We start from the raw sequence: 18,563 nt of genomic DNA, 5'->3' as shown, positions 1-18,563 counted from the left end.
AATAGCCCTCACACCACTTCACTCCCCCTCCCCACCCTCATGTCTTGCTCGTCACTTCCTTCTGGTTCTCCACTTCCATTTCTGTATTCCATGGCCGACTGTCCTCTCCTATTAGTTTCATTCTTCAGCTCTTTACCTCTTCTACCTATTGCCTCCAATCTTCTCACATCATCATCCCCCCTCCCCCACCAACCTACCTTCCCCCTCACCTGCTGTTACCTATGGCTCCAACATGAGGAAATCTGCAGATGCTGAAATTTCAAGCAACACACATGAAAGTTGCTGGTGAACGCAGCAGGCCAGGCAGCATCTCTAGGAAGAGGTACAGTCGATGATTTGGGCCGAGACCCTTCATCAGGACTAACTGAAAGAAGAGCTAGTAAGAGATTTGAAAGTAGGAGGGGGAGGGGGAGATCCAAAATGATAGGAGAAGACAGGAGGGGGAGGGATGGAGCCAAGAGCTGGACAGTTGATTGGCAAAAGACCCGACACAGACTGGGAGATCGTTTCGCTGAACACTTATGCTCTGTCTGCCAGAGAAAGCAGGATCTCCCAGTGGCTACACATTTTAATTCCACGTACCATTCCCATTCTGATATGTTTATCCACGGCCTCCTCTATTGTAAAGATGAAGCCACACTCAGGTTGGAGGAACAACACCTTATATTCCGTCTAGGTAGCCTCCAACCTGATGGCATGAACACTGACTTCTCAAACTTCTGCTAATGCCCCACCTCCCCCTCGTACCCCATCCATTATTTATTTATATACACACATTCTTTCTCTCTCTCTCCTTTTTCTCCCTCTGACCCTCTCACTATACGCCTTGCCCATCCTCTGGGTTTTTCTCCCCTCCCCCTTTCTTTCTCCCTGGGCCTCCTGTCCCATGATCCTCTCATATCCCTTTTACCAATCAACTGTCCAGCTCTTGGCTCCATCCCTCCCCCTCCTGTCTTCTCCTATCATTTCAGATCTCCCCCTCCCCCTCCCACTTTCAAATCTCTTACTAGCTCTTCTTTCAGTTAGTCCCGACGAAGGGTCTCGGCCCAAAACGTCGACTGTACCTCTTCCTAGAGATGCTGCCTGGCCTGCTGCATTCACCAGCAACTTTGATGTGTGTTGCTTCACCTATGGCTCACCAGTTTAGCATTCCTTCTCCGTCCCGCCTTTTTATTCTGGTTTCTGCCCCTTCTTTTCCAGTCCTGATCAGGGGTCTTGGCCCAAAACGTCAAACGTTTCCTTCCCACCATAGGTGTTACTTGACCCGTTGAGTTCCCCCAGTATATTGTGTGTGTTGCATCCTGTTTTACATGCAGAGAAGCTGCAGCACATCAATACTGAAGACCAAGCAGAATCCAATATCAATTTAGGAGCAGCATCGCACAGGGAAACCTGGCAACACTGTTCGGAGAAGCTCAGAGCTGAAGTTCCAACTATTTTTGCTACATTTTCAAACGGTGTAAGAGTGGCTGACAAGGTTCATTTAATTCCAAAAAGAAATGCATTGGATAATTCCCATGTTCTTATGTTTTATTGTTAAACGTAATCTTTCATCATCCCAATTAAGCATTTGCAGTGTTAACAACCTTCACTCATTAGTTATCTCTCTCTTAATTGTATAAACACCGCTTGAATGAAGAATAAGCCAAAGTTTTGGAAGTTAAATTTATAGCACCTCTGTAATTCAGTTCTTAATGACCCTCTTCTAACCTCTACCCTTTCATTCTCATTCTAATCTGCAGCACCAGGCTCCACCCCATCCATTTCCTGTGCAAATAATTCTCCTTTATCTCATCATTCCTTGTAAAGGCTGAAACTGACTCAAATGTTAAACATAAATATACAACAGTTTCCTTTCTCATTTGATGACCAGAAATTAGAAAAATAATCTCCAAAAATGTTAAGACTGGCAAGGCATGATCTCAATTTAACTTTAACGTGCAATACTTTATATTTTTTAGGGTGTCCCTGGTCACAGAGGTCCATCTGGGCAAGATGTGAGTGATTTTTTTTTCATTCGAATTACTCTCACTGCTTTATATTGTTGTGGTACATATCACATAATCTTTATGTGGGGTTTTTGTGTATCAAATCTGATGGATTGCAATCAATTTTTCCTATCTTGTACACTCCTATCTGCTAATGTAACCAACAAAACCAATGGGAATATGCCGATTGAGGAAATAAAATCAAAATGTGCAATTCTAATTCACACATGCTATATATGTTCACACTTTCAATTCTGTGCCATTACTTAGCTGCTGCATCTGTGCTTGAAGTCGTTATGGTAAGGTCTACTCAACTAGCCAAATGCTGTCGGATTTGGAACTGTTTTGTAACTAAGCAATTATAGACTTATTTTCAAGAATGAAGCTGCTGAAGCCAGTGGGAAAATCTAATGTAATTTCTCCCTCAAATTGAGTGACTTAATTCAGAAGATAATATCAACACTTTGGGTCTGGAGTTACAAAAAGGGCTGGTTTCCATTTCTATTGGACATCTGGGAACCAGGTGCGACGTTTTTATAATCAACCCACATCAAGGTTACCAGTATGGATACTAGTTTAGTATTCCAGATTTATTAAACCAGGTTTAAATATCACAGTTGTCTTGTGGGATTGAAATTGAAGTCTCCAAGTCCAATGTCTGGGTTTAAAATTCTATTTCCAATAAGTTTTCAGCAGATGTTAGCCTTTTTATTTTGTTTTGACCCACCTGTCTTATAGTGATTTATGAATGTGTTAAATATTTATATTAAAAAATTATTGATAATTTCTTCCCTCATGCATTCTTTGAGAAAGCTTATAGCAGCCTCCTAAGGTTTGTGCCATAAATAGCTATTCAGCATTTTCCACTTGGCAAAAATTCTTCATAATGAAGTCTAGTTTTCCCCTTATTTCCAGTATTAATGATTTCACAAGCAGAATTCTCAAGATAGTGATCATAGTTTAAAACATGATGCATCATGTACTACATGTTTCCATACTCCAATTCTCTCATACCAAACATCGCATTTTGTTCCAAATTTAAAGTAATCTTAAAAATGGAATGGGAAACAGCCATCAGTCAGGATCCTAAAATTTGCAAGTACAGCAGATTCTGTTAATAGGGGCACATTGGGATCAGTACTTTTAGGCCCAGCTAAGCAGATGCCCCAATTAGCTGAAGTTTCATGGAAATAGTTAAAAAGGTATAAAAAAGACCATGTTTAAAAATTAAGTATTTAACTGAAATGCAGAACAAATTAGAACATGACCAATACTACTACAGTACTATAAAACTGTATACAGCTTGATCACCCCTAATCTGAAATGCTTGGGGCCAGAATTATTTTGGATTTTGGATTTTGAAATATTTGACTCTATATAATGAGCTACCTGGGGGATGCGACCCAAGTCTAACCATGAAATCCATTTCCATTATATATACAGCTTATACATACACCCTAAGGTAGTTTTATATATGTATTTTAATAATTTTGTGCATGAAACAGTAATGTGTACATTGACCCATCAGAAAGGTAAGCTATCATTACCTCAGCCGTCCAGGTGGATAATCCGTGGCTGTTTGGCATCACCTCATTCCCGACCCTGAATTTAAGTGCTACCGGTAAGCACTCTTTGTCTTACACTTTTTCATCACTTATACGTACAGATGCGGCCGTTCAACGTGTTGGATTTTCATCAGCAATGAGCTTGGAAAACTTATCAATGAATCTCTCTGCTGCTTTGTGATCAGCAAACGCATGATCACCACAAATCTTTGAAAATTTAATTTGTGCCTTTCTTTAAATTTCTGCAACTTGCTGAATATTCACAACTACCTTCAGATTTTAGTTTGTCATGATAGATCTTTGCTTGTTTCATGATCAGCATACTTTTAAGCAGCATATGTTCATTCTGATGCTGATGAATCCACTCTCTCAATATACAATTGAGATTTTCATTTTTTACTTCATGCAGTGTTTTTCCATTTTTCTTTCAGTTCTTTTCATTACATATATGAGGTCACTTCTCAGCATTGTCTGTGGCATGGAGAAACCTATGCATCACCTAGGAACCTTCCCAGTGCCTCTGGAATTTTCCATTTGTGACGTCGTGTCAGGGCTCAAAAAAATTCAGATTTGAGAGGGTTTCAGATTTGGAATTTCGGATCAGAGGTGTTCAACCTGTAGTTATTGACATAAAAATGAAGCCAGTTTATGCTGCTGTGCTCTTTTGATTGACTGTAAATGAACAAAATCAGGACAGTCTTCATATAATTGTATCCTCCAATTTTTCATTTTCATTGTAACATTCAAGATAATTGTCAATACCTTCAGATTATTTCTAGTTTCTAACTTGTTGAAGTAGCAAAATCATTTCATTTTCACTCCCATCCGTTTCGGGAATTTTCGTGCCTGAATGCTTGAAACTGCAGTGAACGAAACCGTTCTGAATTGTCTTACTGCTTATTTATCACCTACTATCAGTGACAAAAGTCACTGCTTCTTGAACACAAACACATGCAACAGTCACTATTTAAAAGCTGCTTGCTCTAAGCACTGGGTAACGTCTAACCTCCGCACAAGTGCACATGACCAATGGTAGTTAGAAACTGTTCGGCAACAGCTTGCTGCCCCAATTAAATGGCATAGTGTCTCAAATAAACAAAGGAAATCCCAGCCATTTTCTTGATTAGCTTTTGTTCTTTAAGAGTTGTCCCAAATATGCAGTTGTCCCGATTAGCCAGTGGCCCAATTAAGCAGAATCCACTGTATTTTATTGAGAAAAATTAGTTACAAGAAGCACATTACAGGTGGATCTTAATATTAATAACATAGAATCTCCTTGACCTTTTATACACTGTTTGGTTGACGAAAAAAAGTTCCAATTTGCGAATTTCCAGTAGTTAATACATTCACAGGCTAGCATTCCATCAGGCATTTATGAGAATTTGAGCTCACTTTGAAACAACTTTGTTACCAGCAATGGATACTGTGATATTCTGCGTTCAGAGTTTCAGAATAGGTATTACCCAAAAACTCTTAATCCATTATTCAACTATCTGGAAATCCCAATGGTTTAGCATCTGGTTCAACAAGTAATGTTTGTCTGAGCAACTTCTGAGAGAGCAGGGCCCCAGTTTGCATGCTATCTTCCACTCATGGGGTTTGGGTTCCCACCCTCCCTCCCCTATCACTTGGGTCACAGTTACCATACCTATTTTTCTAATTTGGAGCTCCATCTCCAGTTCCTATTCTCTTCCAACTCACCATGCCCCTGGTTTCCCATGCTCCCATTCATCTCAATGGGGACCTGGTTTCAGCACTCTCCGTCAATTGATTTAGGTCCCATTTTAAATTACCTGGTTTGCCTGGAAAATGTATTATCATCCTGTTTAACATCAAAAACAAATGGGGAGAATAATGCAGAAATTTTACTAATCTGGCAGCACCAAATTCTTGTATGTGCTGGATTACTGGAATTTTACAATATATTAAAACTTAAAATCAAGTGCAGTTTTTAAAAATTAAATTATGTTCCAAAATTAAGGATCTGTATCATCAAGTAATACTTGTCTGTTTCTATATAGGGTAACGTTGGAAAACGTGGTAAGAGAGGACGCATTGGAAGTCAAGGATTCCAAGGCCCACAGGTAGTCAATAGTAACAATGAGCATTTAATTAAAACATCAGTGGTATGGACATTCACAGTACAACAGCTCTGATTCTCATTAATCTCCTTGGTTATTTTGATTAATGCATGCTCATCCTGTTCTACTGCTGTCCTCCCTTCAAAGGTATTCTTCCTCATTTGACAAATTTCTGCTTCTTCACCCCAGCAATTAATTCAGCCATCAAGGTTGCTGCAGTCAAATCTAACCCCTGTACTTTATCAACACCACAACGTGCAATGTCAGGGGATATTGGGCAACAGGACAAACTCATGAAGGGAAGTTAAAAGCTCAACATAGTTCAATGGGAAATAAATTAGGATGCATAACGATCTTCAGATTCATTATCACCCAGGGTTCATTACCGTCCAGTGTCAAAGTTAACGTTATTATTCGCATTCAAAGTAAGAGAAAAAAAACATCAGAGTCTGGGGAATAACCTTGTCAGCAGGTAAATAACAAAGTCCTCTGTTCTGTTAGCAGCTATTCTAGCTGAAAAATCATTTCCTGGCTGTGTTTCCATGACTGTTTGTAGCACACACAGCTTGATAAACTCTCACGACACGTGGCTAGCTGTTCAAGGCTGTGAGCTGAGACATTCAAAAGTTGTCTCCAAAAGAGGCAATCTTTTCTTCAAAATTGCTTTTGTTGGCTTCTGAGAGTTTTTTTGGAAAGTTCAAACAGTTCTTTCCAGTGTTCATCCACGTACTCAGAAATGCCTGAGTTTAATGTAACAGTTCTAAGCCAAAAATAATGGTTTAAAGACATGTTCACCCATAACAGGTTCCTTTGTGTACACAAAATGATTTTAGCTAAACCCTGTTATCTATAAAGATTTTCTTTGGTTAAATTCCGTTGTGCAGCACACAAAGCTCAATGTGTGAGTCATGTAGATGTTCCCAGAAAGTGCCTGGGACCTCTGAGTCAAGAGTGGACAAAGGGAATAGTTTTCAAATGGAGTACAGCACTCTTGGGCTTCCCTCACATAGCTTCATTTGCATAGAAACCTTCAGATTCAGAAGTACAACGTTTGTACCAGCTAACCTTCTGAAACAAAACTTCACAAGGCAGCTGTGGCTAAAACATGGGACTCTGAAAGGGAACCAGTCCTCGTTCATGACCATAGAGTCTAGTATATAGATCTTCCTATGGCTATTTTGCCTTTCCTCTTTAGTCCAAACCCATCACCCTTTTTTTGCTACAAATATTCTTCAGGCCACTGTCACTGGAATGGACCCAGTCATGGACAGAAGATTGGCAGAGGGCAAAGAGTGGGAATAAAGGGTTGTTATTCTGGTTGTCTGCCAGTGACTAGTGGCGATCAGCAGAGTCTGCTATATTAATATATTAATGATCTGGATGATGAACTTATTACCTTTGTGGCTAAGTTTCCGAATGATACAAAGATAGGTAGGGGGCAGGTAGTGTTAACATAGTAGGAAGTCTGCAGAAGGACTTAGACAGATTAGGAGAATAAGCAAAGAAGTGGCAGATGGAATACAGTCTAGGACAGTGTATGGTCATGCACTTTGAAGGAATAAAGGCATAGACTATTTTCTAAATGGGGAGCTGATTCAGAAATCAAAGGTGGAAAGAGAATTGGGAGTCATTGTGCAGGATTCCCTAAAGGTTAACTTGCAGATTGAGTCAGAATTGATGAAGGCAAATGTAATGTTAGCATTTATCTCAAGGGGACCAGAATATAAGAACAAGGATGTGATGCTTAGGCTTTATAGGCATTTGTCAGGCCACATTTGGAATATTGTGAGCAGTTTTGGGTCCCATATCTAAGAAAGGAAGTGCTGGCACTGCAGAAGTTCCAGAGGAGGCTCATGAGAATGATTCTCATCCGGGAATGAAAGAGTTAACATATGAGGATATTTGATAGCTCTGGACCTGGACCCACTGGAGTTTAGCAGAATTGGGGGGCGGAGGGGTGAGGAGGATCTCATTGAAAACAATCAAATATTGAAAGGTTTAGATAGAGTGGAAATGGAGAAGATGTTACCAATAGTGGAAAAGTCTCAGACCAAAGGACATAGATTCAGAGTAGAAGGACATCCCTTTAGAATAGAGATGAAGAGGGATTTCTTTGGCCAGATGGTGGTGAATCTGTGGAATCCATTGCTACAGGCAGCTGTGGAGGCTCACTCATTGGTCGTCTGTAAGCAGAGGTTGATAGGTTCTTGATTAGTAGGGGTGTCAAATGCTCTGGGGAGAAGGCAATAGAATAGGATTGAAAGGGAAAATAGTCAGACCTGATCAATGGTAGGACAGCTTCGATGGGCCAAATGGCATAATGCTTCTCCTATTTCTTATGGTCTTATGGTCATATTCTGATCAGTTAACTTCATCTATGAACCTTGATATTAACCAATGCTTCCCATTCCTCACTTAAATCCAATATTTTACATTGAAGTGTACCTTCCCTATTCTCAGCAAAGGCTAATCCCCACTACACCATCCATTACACCTCTCTACCCTCATCCAGCAGTCATCTACACAGAAAGAAACACATACAAAGTGCTGGAGGAACTCACTAGTCCAGACAGCATCTATGGAAAGCAGTCAACGTTTTGCGCCAAGACCCTGACGAAGACTGTACTCTTTTCCATAGATGCTGCCTGGCCTGCTGAGATTCTCCAGCATTTTGTGTGTGATGCTTGAATTTCCAACATCTGCCGATGTTCTCCAGTTTGTGATCGGATCTACACAGAAAACATGCTTTTGAACCATAGAACCATTTCTTGGATAATCAATTGTCTGTGTAATATTTTGAATGGTGAAGATTTGATTTCTACATCCACACATAAACAATAAAAGAATGAACTATTATATTTGTGGTGAAGCTTTGACCTGTTCTCATCAACGTCGGTCCCAAATATCTTTTTTTCTTTACAGGGGATACCAGGTCCCTCAGGGCCACAGGGACGAAAAGGAGAGACAGGGCCTCGAGGTCAGCAGGTTTGTAGAGTTTGGTTTATCTGTGGAGACACATTTAGGTCAGGTTTGTGAAGTGCAGTTGTTTATCTGACTCACTGCAAGGGAGATTATAGGTCAAATTAGAACCAGCATTAATGTGAGAATTGGTCTATTGGATGCAGCAGCAGCATGTGTCAGTAACATCCAAATGCCTCGGGATAGAGAGCTTATCACACGGATTCACATAGCATTGTACAGCACAGAAACAGGGTCATCAGCCCACTATATCCTTCCCAAACTTGACACCTATCCACACTAATCCCATTCATCTGCATTAAGATTGTATCCTTCTGTGCCTTGAGTGTTTAAGTGCTTGACCAAATGCAACCTACAGATAGCGATTCTATCTGATTTCATTACTTATTCTAGCAGTTCGTTCCAAACTTTAAGTACTCGGATTCACTTTAAAACTCCTGCTTCTCACCTTAAGTGAGGAGTGGAAGTTGGACAATCCACACCAGATGTGCGTGAAAAGAGCTACTTTTTGATCAGGGCAGTGATCAAAATTTTGAAGGTAGAGTTTCGCAGCAGTTTTTCTTATTTGAGGAGTGACCAATCAGCAAGCAGCAGTGCGTAAAAACGAACCTGACCTGGACCTGACCTTTCAGTCAGGTCCAGGTCCAAGAGTTAAAAAGTGGAGCCTCCAACCAGTTTTCTCTGAGTTGGACAATCCACAGCAGGAGTGTGTGAAAAGAGCTACCTTTTAATCAGAGGAATTTTGAAGGTAGAATTTCATGGCAGTTTTTTTCTGATTTGAAGAGCCACCAGTCAGCGAGAGGGATTCATTAGAAAGGGCCAATAAGAACAATTCAAGTGGAAACGGAGCGGCCATTCTTTTGAGTGTGCCAGTCTTTAGAGTGGCTGTGGCTCATCAGGCTTAGGCGACTTCATGCTTTGGTGAGGTAGGTTTCTTGTAAGTTACTCTCCCTCTGTCCTCATTTATTCATTCCTCATCTATGAGGGCATAGTAGTTTAGTAAGAATGTCCCCAGAGGCAGTTTTTTGTACTTTATGTGGGATGTGGGAAGTCTGGGAAACCTTCAGTGTCCTAGATGCACTAAGTTGCATCTTCTGAGAGAACGTAATTAAGGAACTGAAGCTGCAGCTCGATGACCTTCGACTCATATGGGGAGTATGAGGAAGTGATGGACAGGAGCTGCAGAGAGGTAGTCACCCCTAGATTGCAGGGAACAGGTGACTGTCAGGAGAAAGAGGTGAAATGCACAGCCAGTGTAGAGTACACCTGTGGCCGTTCCCCTCTATAACAAGTACACAATCTTAGATAATATTGTGAGGGGCGACCTAGCAAAGGGGAGCCACATTGACCTGGTCTCTGGTGCTATGTCTCAGAAGAGCAGGGAGGTGAAGAGGACTGAAATATTTTGGATCAGTAGAAGTATCTTGCCTCAGTTTTCACTATGGAAGACACTAGCAATATGCTGACAGTTGCAGGATTCAGGGGTCATGAAGACTGTGCAGTTAACTTTACTAGGGAGAAAGTTCCTGGGAAAATCAAAGGTCTGAAGGTAGCTAAGTCACCTGGACTAGATGGTGTACACCCCAGAGTTCTGAAAGAGGTGGCTGAAAAGATTGTGGAGGCATTCTCTCCGGATGAACCGGACCTGGTGGCATCGAGATTCATTGTCACCGAGGAGGACGTTAGAAGGGCCTTCTTAAAGATAAATCCAAGGAAGGCGACGGGCCCAGATGGTGTCCCAGGACGGGTTCTCCGGGCCTGTGCAAGCGAGCTAGCTGGAGCGTTCGCTGACATCTTCAACTGTTCCTTGCTTCAGTCTAAGATCCCTTCGTGTTTTAAGAAGGCAACCATAATCCCAGTGCCGAAGAAGAACAAGGTGGCATGCCTGAATGACTATCGACCTGTGGCTCTGACATCAATTGCTATGAAGTGCTTCGAGAGACTGGTTATGGCACACATCAACCACAGCCTACCGGTCAACCTCGGTGCTTTGCAATTCGCCTACCGGAACAACAGGTCAACGGCGGATACCATGCTCTGGCCCTACTTTCCTTGTTAGAACACCTGGAGAATAAAGACGTATACGTAAGGCTCCTTTTCATTGACTACAGCTCTGCCTTTAATACCATCATTCCAAATAAACTGATTCCTAAGCTCCGGAACCTGGGCCTTAACACTCAGATCTGCATCTGGATCTTCAGCTTCTTCACAGACAGGACCCAGGCTGTAAAAATAGGGGACAAGCTCTCCTCTACAATCGCTGTAAGCACCAGTGCCCCACAAGGCTGTGTACTCAGCCCCCTGCTGTACTCACTGTACACCCATGATTGTGTAGCCAAGTTTCCATCAAACTCAATATATAAGTTTGCTGATGACACAACAATTGTAGGCCGTATCTCGGATAATGATGAGTTTGAGTACAGAGAGGAATTTAAGAACCTGGTGGCAAGGTGCGAAGACAATAACCTATCTTTCAACGTCAGCAAGACGGAGAAATTGGTTGTTGACTTCAGAAGGAGTAGCGGACCACACGATCCAATTTACAACGGTGGTGCGCAAGTGGAACAGGTCAAAAGCTTTAAGTTCCTCGAGGTCAATATCACAAATGACCTGACTTGGTCCAACCAAGCAGAGTTCACTGCCAAGAAGGCCCACCAGTGCCTTTACTTCCTGAGAAAACTAAAGAAATTTGGCCTGCCCCCTAAAACCCTCACTAATTTTTATAGATGCACCGCAGAAAGCATTCTTCTAGGATGCATCACAACCTGGTATGGAAGTTGTCCTGTCCAGGACCGAAAGAAGCTGCAGAAGATCGTGAACCCAGCACAGCACATCACACAATCCAATTTTCCGTCCTTGGACTCACTTTACACCGCACGCTGTCGGAGCAGTGCTGCCAGGAAAATCAAGGACACGACCCACCCAGTCAACACACTTTTCGTCCCTCTTCCCTCCGGGAGAAGGCTCAGGAGCTTGAAGACTCGTACGGCCAGATTTGGGAACAGCGTCTTTCCGACTGTGATAAGACTGCTGAACGGATCCTGACCCAGATCTGGGCCGTACCCTCCAAATATCCGGACCTGTCTCTCGGTTTTTTGCACTAACTTACTTTCCATTTTTCTGTTTTCTATTTATGCTTTATAATTTAAATTTTTAACATTTGTTAATTTTTACTATTTTTAATATTTAATATTTGTAATCCAGGGAGTGGGAAATGGGAAGCGCAGAATCAAATATCGCTGTGATGATTGTACATTCTAGTATCAATTGTTTGGCAACAATAAAGTATAAAGTATAAGTAATAATTGTTCAAGAATCACTAGATTCTGGAATGGTTCCGGAAGATTGGAAAATTGCAATTGTCACTCCATTCTTCAAGAAGGGAGACAGGCAGAAGAAAGGAAGCTGTAGGACAGGTCGTCTGACCTCAATAGTTGGGAAGATATTGGGGTCAATTATTAAGGATGAGGTCTTAGGGTACTTGGAGGCACATGATAAAATAGGCTGTAGTCAGCATGGTTTCCTCAAGGAAAAATCTTGCCTGATAAATTTGTTGGAATTCCTTAATGAAATAACAGGCAGGATGGACAATGGACAATCAGTTGATGTTGTGTATTTGGATTTTCAGAAGGCTTTTGACAAGGTGCCACACATGAGTCTGCTCAGTAAGCTACAAACCCATGGCAGGAGGCAAAGAGTGGGAATAAAGGGAACCTTTTTTGGTTGGCTGCTGATGACTAGTGGTGTTCCATAGGGGTCTGTTTTGGGATTGTTTCTTTTTACGTTATATGTTAATGAATTGGATGATGGAATTGATAACTTTGATGCAAAGTTTGCAGATGATATGAAGATAGGTGGACGGGCAGGTAGTTGTGAGAAAGCAGAGAGGCTACAGAAGGACCTTGACAGATTAGGAGAATGGACAAAGAAGTGGTAGATGGAATACAGGGCTGGGAAGTGTATGGTCATGCACTTCGGTAGAAGAAATAAAAGGATTGAGTATTTTCTAAATGGAGTTAAGATACAAAAAACTGAGGCACAAAGGGACTTGGGAGTGCTTGTGCAAGATTCCATAAAGGTAATTTGCAGGTTGAGTCTGTGGTGAGGAAAGCAAATGTGATGTTAACATTCATTTCAAGGGACTAGAATATAAAAGCAAGGATGTAATGTTGAGATTTTATAAAGCACTGATGAGGCCTCACTTGGCGTATTGAGAACAATTTTGGGCCTCCTATCTTAGAAAGGATGTGCTGAACCTGGAGAGGATTCAAAGGAGGGTCACAAAAATGATTCCAGGTTTGAATGGCTTGTGATATGAAACATTTGATGGCTCTGGGCCCGCATTGACTGGAATTTAGAAGAATGAGGAATGACCTCACTGAAACCTACTAAATGCTGAAAGGCCTTGATAGAGTGGATGTGGAGAGGATGCTTCCTATAGTCGGAGAGTCTAAGACAAGAGGACCCAGCCTCAGAATAGAGGGACGTCCTTTTAGAACGGAAATGAAGAGGATTCTCTTCAGCAAGAGAGTGGTGAATCTGTGGAAGTCATTGCCACAGGCAGCTGTGGAGGCCAAGTCTGTATTTATATTTAAGGCAGAGGTTGATAGATTCTTGATTGTTCAGGACATGAAGGGATACAGGGAGAAGGCAGGAGATTGAGGCTGAGAGGAAATATGGATCAGCCATGATGAAATGACGGAGCAGACTTGATGGCCCAAAATGCCTAATTCTGCTCCTTATGGTCTTATGTTCTTAAATCTATACTTTGTTCTTTTTGATACCGTGGAGGAATAAGGTTTTGATTACCTATCCTACCTTTCTTTCTCATGATCCTATGTACTTCTATCAGGTGTCCCCCCTCAAGCCTTCTTCATGCTAGGGAAAGCAAGCCCAGCCTACCCAATCTTTTCCCTTAACTACAATCTTCTAATCCAGGCAACATCCTGATGAAGCTTCCCTGTATTCCCTCCAGTGCAAACTCATTACTCCTATAAGGTACACAAACAACTTTCAACATAAAAACTTTTAGTTTGTTTGTGCATAGAGAAACTGCACTTTCCATAGATTCAATGGTAAATTCATTTATAAAGTCATTTAGCACAGAAACTGACCCTGCTTGCTACCAACCACACATTTGACCCATTTTATTCTCCTCACATTCCCACCACCACAGATCTGCCTGCACAATAGGGTTAATTTGCAGAGTTCAATTAGCCTTTTAATTCATGTCTTTGGGATATGGGTGGTAATTGGGAGCCTCCAGAAGAAACCAAGACTTAGGAAAAATGTGCAAAATGCACGATGACTGTACTTGAAGTTAGGATCAAACCTGGATCACAGGGGCTATAAGTCAACAGCTCTACTAATTGCTGCACTCTGCTGTGCATCTGAATTAGTATTAGGTAAATATCTGTTATTAATTCTATGTGTTAACGTGATATCTATGTTAAATTAGGCTTTGTAAAGTACGCCAAGAGCACTGTAGTCAAATCAATGTTACTTTATTTTTTCAAATAATAGCCAGAATTTATTCTTGCTCAGATGATCAGACTCATAAACTGTGAAGGAAGTTTGAGACAAAAGGATCCATCATACAGCTTTAAGTAATCAAAGCTAATACATATTAATCATTCAACAGGGAGTACGTGGAGTCCAAGGTGAGCAGGGAATTGAGGGAATCCATGGATTTAAAGGTCAAAATGTAAGTAACATTGTGTGTTGTTTATTATTGCAGCAAATAATGGTATTCTAGAATGGAATGCTTTAATTTTGGTGAATGTTATCATGTTATCTGTGGTAGATTTAAAATGCCCTTTTATAGAAACTCTGCATTCTGCTTGATCAGAAAGTTATTTAAAGTTATTGCAGGGTTAAAAAATAATCAGTTTGTAATATGTCAACTTAGAATAGTCTTATAACACTTCTAGTAATATATTTGTGAGGATATACCAAGAAAAATGAAGAAAATTAAATGGCTTAAAGTGAAAAGCAGGGGAGTTTTACATGAAAAATACTGACACTTCGTTCTACTCTAATCTACTTTCTGTATTAGTGAATTGCCAGGCATACCTATATATGTACTCCACATAGAAATCATTTTCCAGTACAGTGGAAGTGTTAAATTCATCACCATTTAGCTAATGTAACAGATTGCACTGTCTGCTTCTGGCAAATCATTTAAGTCAGTGATAATAATTCCGATTCTGATTCTGCTTCCCAGCTCCAGACAACCAGCAGGTCAGATCCTAACTTTGCATCGTTATCTGGGTGTTACAGCCATGAACTGTAAAAATCCCTTCCGTTTTTCTAATTATTTGTCATATCCACCTGCTAATTTTCAATCATTTCTGTGCAAGGATATTGAAGTCCCTTTGAGCATTAATATCTTTCATTCTCCCATCATTTAAAAATGCTTTGCCTTATTGGTGAATGTAACATATCCCCAGTATTGTTTTTGACCAACACCAACAAACTCCTTTCCAGTATCCACTTATTATCCCTCACTAATTTGACTTGGAATGGATTATCCTGTCAGCAACACATTGCTGTTAGTGGGAAGGTAGTTTATGCAAGTAGGCTTATTTATATTCATAATTAACCAGTGGGAATTATTTTATAGGGTGAACCTGGAAACCCTGGGGAGAAAGGTGTAAGCGGACCACCTGGACGCCGTGGCTCAATGGTGCGTTTGTTCATTTTTTTAAATGAAAATATTCATTCCCTGATGAAAATGTGAGCTAGACAGGAATAAAAGTAGCAGAAATTTCTCTCCATTATGTTCTGTCGCCTGGAACGTCAGCAGTGGTCATCCTGAGTATTTTCTGTAACATCAGTTGAAATTATAAACTGCATCTTGCATCAGTTCTCTGAGAATTGCCAACTACACTGTGATACAGATCCATTTCCTCTCCACCACATCACAACCGCAACTATTTCTTCAGATTCAGATTCGTTTATTTATCACATGTACATCGAAGCATACAGTGAAATGCATCATTTACGCTAAAACCCAGCACAACCTAAGGATGTGCTGGGGGCAGTCTGCAAGTGTTGCCACACATTTGGTTACCAAGATATGTTGCCCACTATGCTCGGCAGAACAAGCAACAAAACAACCACAGCAAAGCAAGAACTTCCCTCCCACCCACACAGACAGCCCTCCAACCCCAAGACAGGCCTCCAGACCTTCAGCCAGATTGTTGATAATGGCCTCCAACTTCTCCAGTGGGTCAACTTGATTAGATTTTGCAGTGAGAAATGACACAAGTCACTTGACATTGGAAACCGCCAGTTTCACAGTCCACTACAATAAATTTTGTCAGGCTGAATTTCAGCATGGAGATTTCCTCTGTGAAATTGCTGGTCAGAAGCCCCAGAGAGGTCATAAACAGCTTTAGAATTCTGAATTTCTTGTTATTTAAAATCGAAGTAAGGCAAATTGGATACATTGGATCTTACAGTCTCACAATTCTGAGGCTTCAAGCTAACAGTGCATAAATAAAAGTTTATAAATTCTATGCCTCTTTTAAAGAATTCATCGTACCCCCATCCCTACGATTACCTTATAGCCCTTGTTGTTTTTAACCCTCTCAAAAATTTATTTGGGAAGACACACAGTTCTGCAGATGTTTATTAGTCTTTGATATGTCATAAAAATGTGTGAAAATATGAAAATGCTGGACTGGCAAAAAACCTGTTGAAGCCATGCCTAACGTAATACTCAACTATACAAGATGTTAACTATCATGACCTACCCCTCAATCCTTATCTTCTCACTAAACTTTCCAATGTTTTCACCCATGTGCACCCAGCAGCAAAGTAGCATAATTCTGAGCACTTTTTGTCAACAGGCTCTGAAAAGACATCCGCAAAAGCTTTGACTGATTTTGTTTTTCCTACTTCATAATCAACAAGGCCAGTTATCTTTAACCATTGCTCTGGCTCTAATCATCTAGCAGTCCAAGTAGTTGTTTGGTTACCTAGAAACCTTGTCTGGATGTCTAATTTATTTACAGCATTAAAAGTGGGAGGCTGGTCAGTATCTCTCACTCGCATAGAGTCTAAACAAATGAACTTGCTCTGAATAGAAAAACTGCTCTTTTGTTATTGCTGATAAGTATAACATCCTAAAGTTGTGCCTTAATCAGTACACATCATTGTTTTAAACTTCAAGGAATTTAGACCATTACTGTTCAAACTCTTTTAAAAGGACTTCCTTCTCATCCCAGAAATTAGCGCGGTGAATTTATAAGACAAAGAAATAGAATTAGGCCATTGAGTCAGATCCACAATTTGATCATGGCTAATTTATTATTCCTTTTCAACCCCATTCTCCTGCCTTCTCCTGTAACTTTTGACACTCTTACTATCAAGAAACTATCACGTTCCACTATAAATCTATCCAATGACTTGATCTCCACAGCCATCTGTGGCAATGAATTTCCACAGATTCATCACCACCTGGTTGAAAAATTCCTCCTCATCTCTGTTCCAAAGGTATGTTCTTTTATTCCAAGTATCTGCCTTCTTGTCCTTGACTCTCCCACTATTGGAAACATTCTCTCCAATTCTACTCTGTCCAGGCTTTTCAGTATTTGGTAGGTTTCAATGGGATCCCCCCCCCCCTCCCCACTGCCAATTCTTTTAAAATTCCAATGATTATAGGCCCTGAGCCATCAAATATCCTCATATGTTAACCCTTTCATCTCTAGGATAATTTTCATGAACCTCCTCTGGATCTTTCCAATGCCAGCACATCTTCCCAGGTACCAAGGTTAGAGATATGTCTGATCAAGTTCACAGCATTCTTAAGGGGGAGGTTGGGCAGCCAGAAGTCATGGTCCACATGACATAGGCAGGAAGAGTAACTAGGACTTGTGAAGTGAGTTTGGTGGTAGGTTATGAACAGGATCTCCAGGGTGGTGTTCACTGGATTCCTATCCATGACAAGTGCTAGTGAGGCAAGAAATAGGAAACAGGAAAATGCAGTTTAACTAGGTCTGGAGATAGAGCTTTAAACTAAATAGTGGTCAGGGGAAGGGGTTCAATAGCTTGGAAAAGTATGGATAAAATAACAGGTGAGGAGAGTGCTGAGTTCTCCAGAATAAAGAATAATATATTTTTTTAAAAACTTAGAAAGGGATAAGAATTTAGGTTCAGGCAACGTGGAAACAAGATGGAAAAGACAAATGGAAAATACAGGACTGAAGGTGTTATATTTGAATGTACACAGTATATGAAATAAGGTAGATGGCCTTGTATTGCAGCTAAAAATTAGCAGAGATGATGTGGGACTCATAGAGATGCTCTGAAGAAAATCACAGATGGGAGCTAAACATACAAGGATACACATTGTGTCAAAAGGACAAGCAGGTGGGGGTAAAGCGGTTGAGGTGGGCTTGTTGGTAGAAGTTGATGTTAAATCCTTAGAAAAAACTAACATAGGATCAGAAAATGTAGAATCCTTGTGGATAGAATCAAGAAACTACAAGGATAGGAGTTATATACTGACTTCTGAAAAGTAGGCAGGATGTGGGGTACAAATCACAAAGGAGGATAGGAAAGGCATGTACAAAAGGAAGATGATAGTCATGGAGGAATTCTCTATGCAGCTAGACTGGGAAAATCTGGTTGCTGCTGCATCCCAAGAGAAGGAATTTGTTGAGTGCCTAAAAAATGGCTTTTCAGAGTAGTTTGTGGTTGAGCCCAGTAGGGAAAAGGCAATTTTGGATTGGGCTTTGTGTAATAAACCAAATTTGATTAGGGAGCTTAGGGTAAAGGAAACCTTAGGAGGCAGTGTTCATAATATAATAGAATTCACCCTGCAGTTTGAGATGAAGAAACTAAAATTGGATGCATCAGTATGACAGATGAGTAAAGATAATTATAGAGGGCGTGAGAGAGGAGTTGGCCAAAGTTGGGGACACTAACAGGAGTAACAGCAGAAC

The 18,563-nt window shown here is 40.8% G+C and overlaps 1 protein-coding gene across 3 annotated transcripts in view; it reads left to right on the top strand.

The window, feature by feature from the left end:
* LOC140212549 (collagen alpha-6(VI) chain-like) overlaps positions 1 to 18,563 on the top strand; it is a 111,500-nt gene that overhangs the window by 57,277 nt on the left and 35,660 nt on the right. For all 3 annotated transcript variants that reach the window (XR_011889744.1, XM_072283507.1, XM_072283506.1), the window contains exons 16-20: positions 1,962 to 1,997; positions 5,575 to 5,637; positions 8,557 to 8,619; positions 14,255 to 14,317; positions 15,236 to 15,298. Coding sequence is in view for 2 of the 3 variants with exons in the window: in XM_072283507.1 (XP_072139608.1) it covers positions 1,962 to 1,997; positions 5,575 to 5,637; positions 8,557 to 8,619; positions 14,255 to 14,317; positions 15,236 to 15,298 (288 nt within the window). In the remaining variant the exon portion in view is untranslated. The remainder of the gene's footprint in view (positions 1 to 1,961; positions 1,998 to 5,574; positions 5,638 to 8,556; positions 8,620 to 14,254; positions 14,318 to 15,235; positions 15,299 to 18,563) is intronic.

The sequence above is a fragment of the Mobula birostris genome, chromosome 19, assembly GCF_030028105.1.
Source record: "Mobula birostris isolate sMobBir1 chromosome 19, sMobBir1.hap1, whole genome shotgun sequence".
Taxonomy (NCBI): Eukaryota; Metazoa; Chordata; class Chondrichthyes; order Myliobatiformes; family Myliobatidae; genus Mobula; species Mobula birostris.
This window is presented reverse-complemented; position numbering and strand designations above follow the sequence as displayed.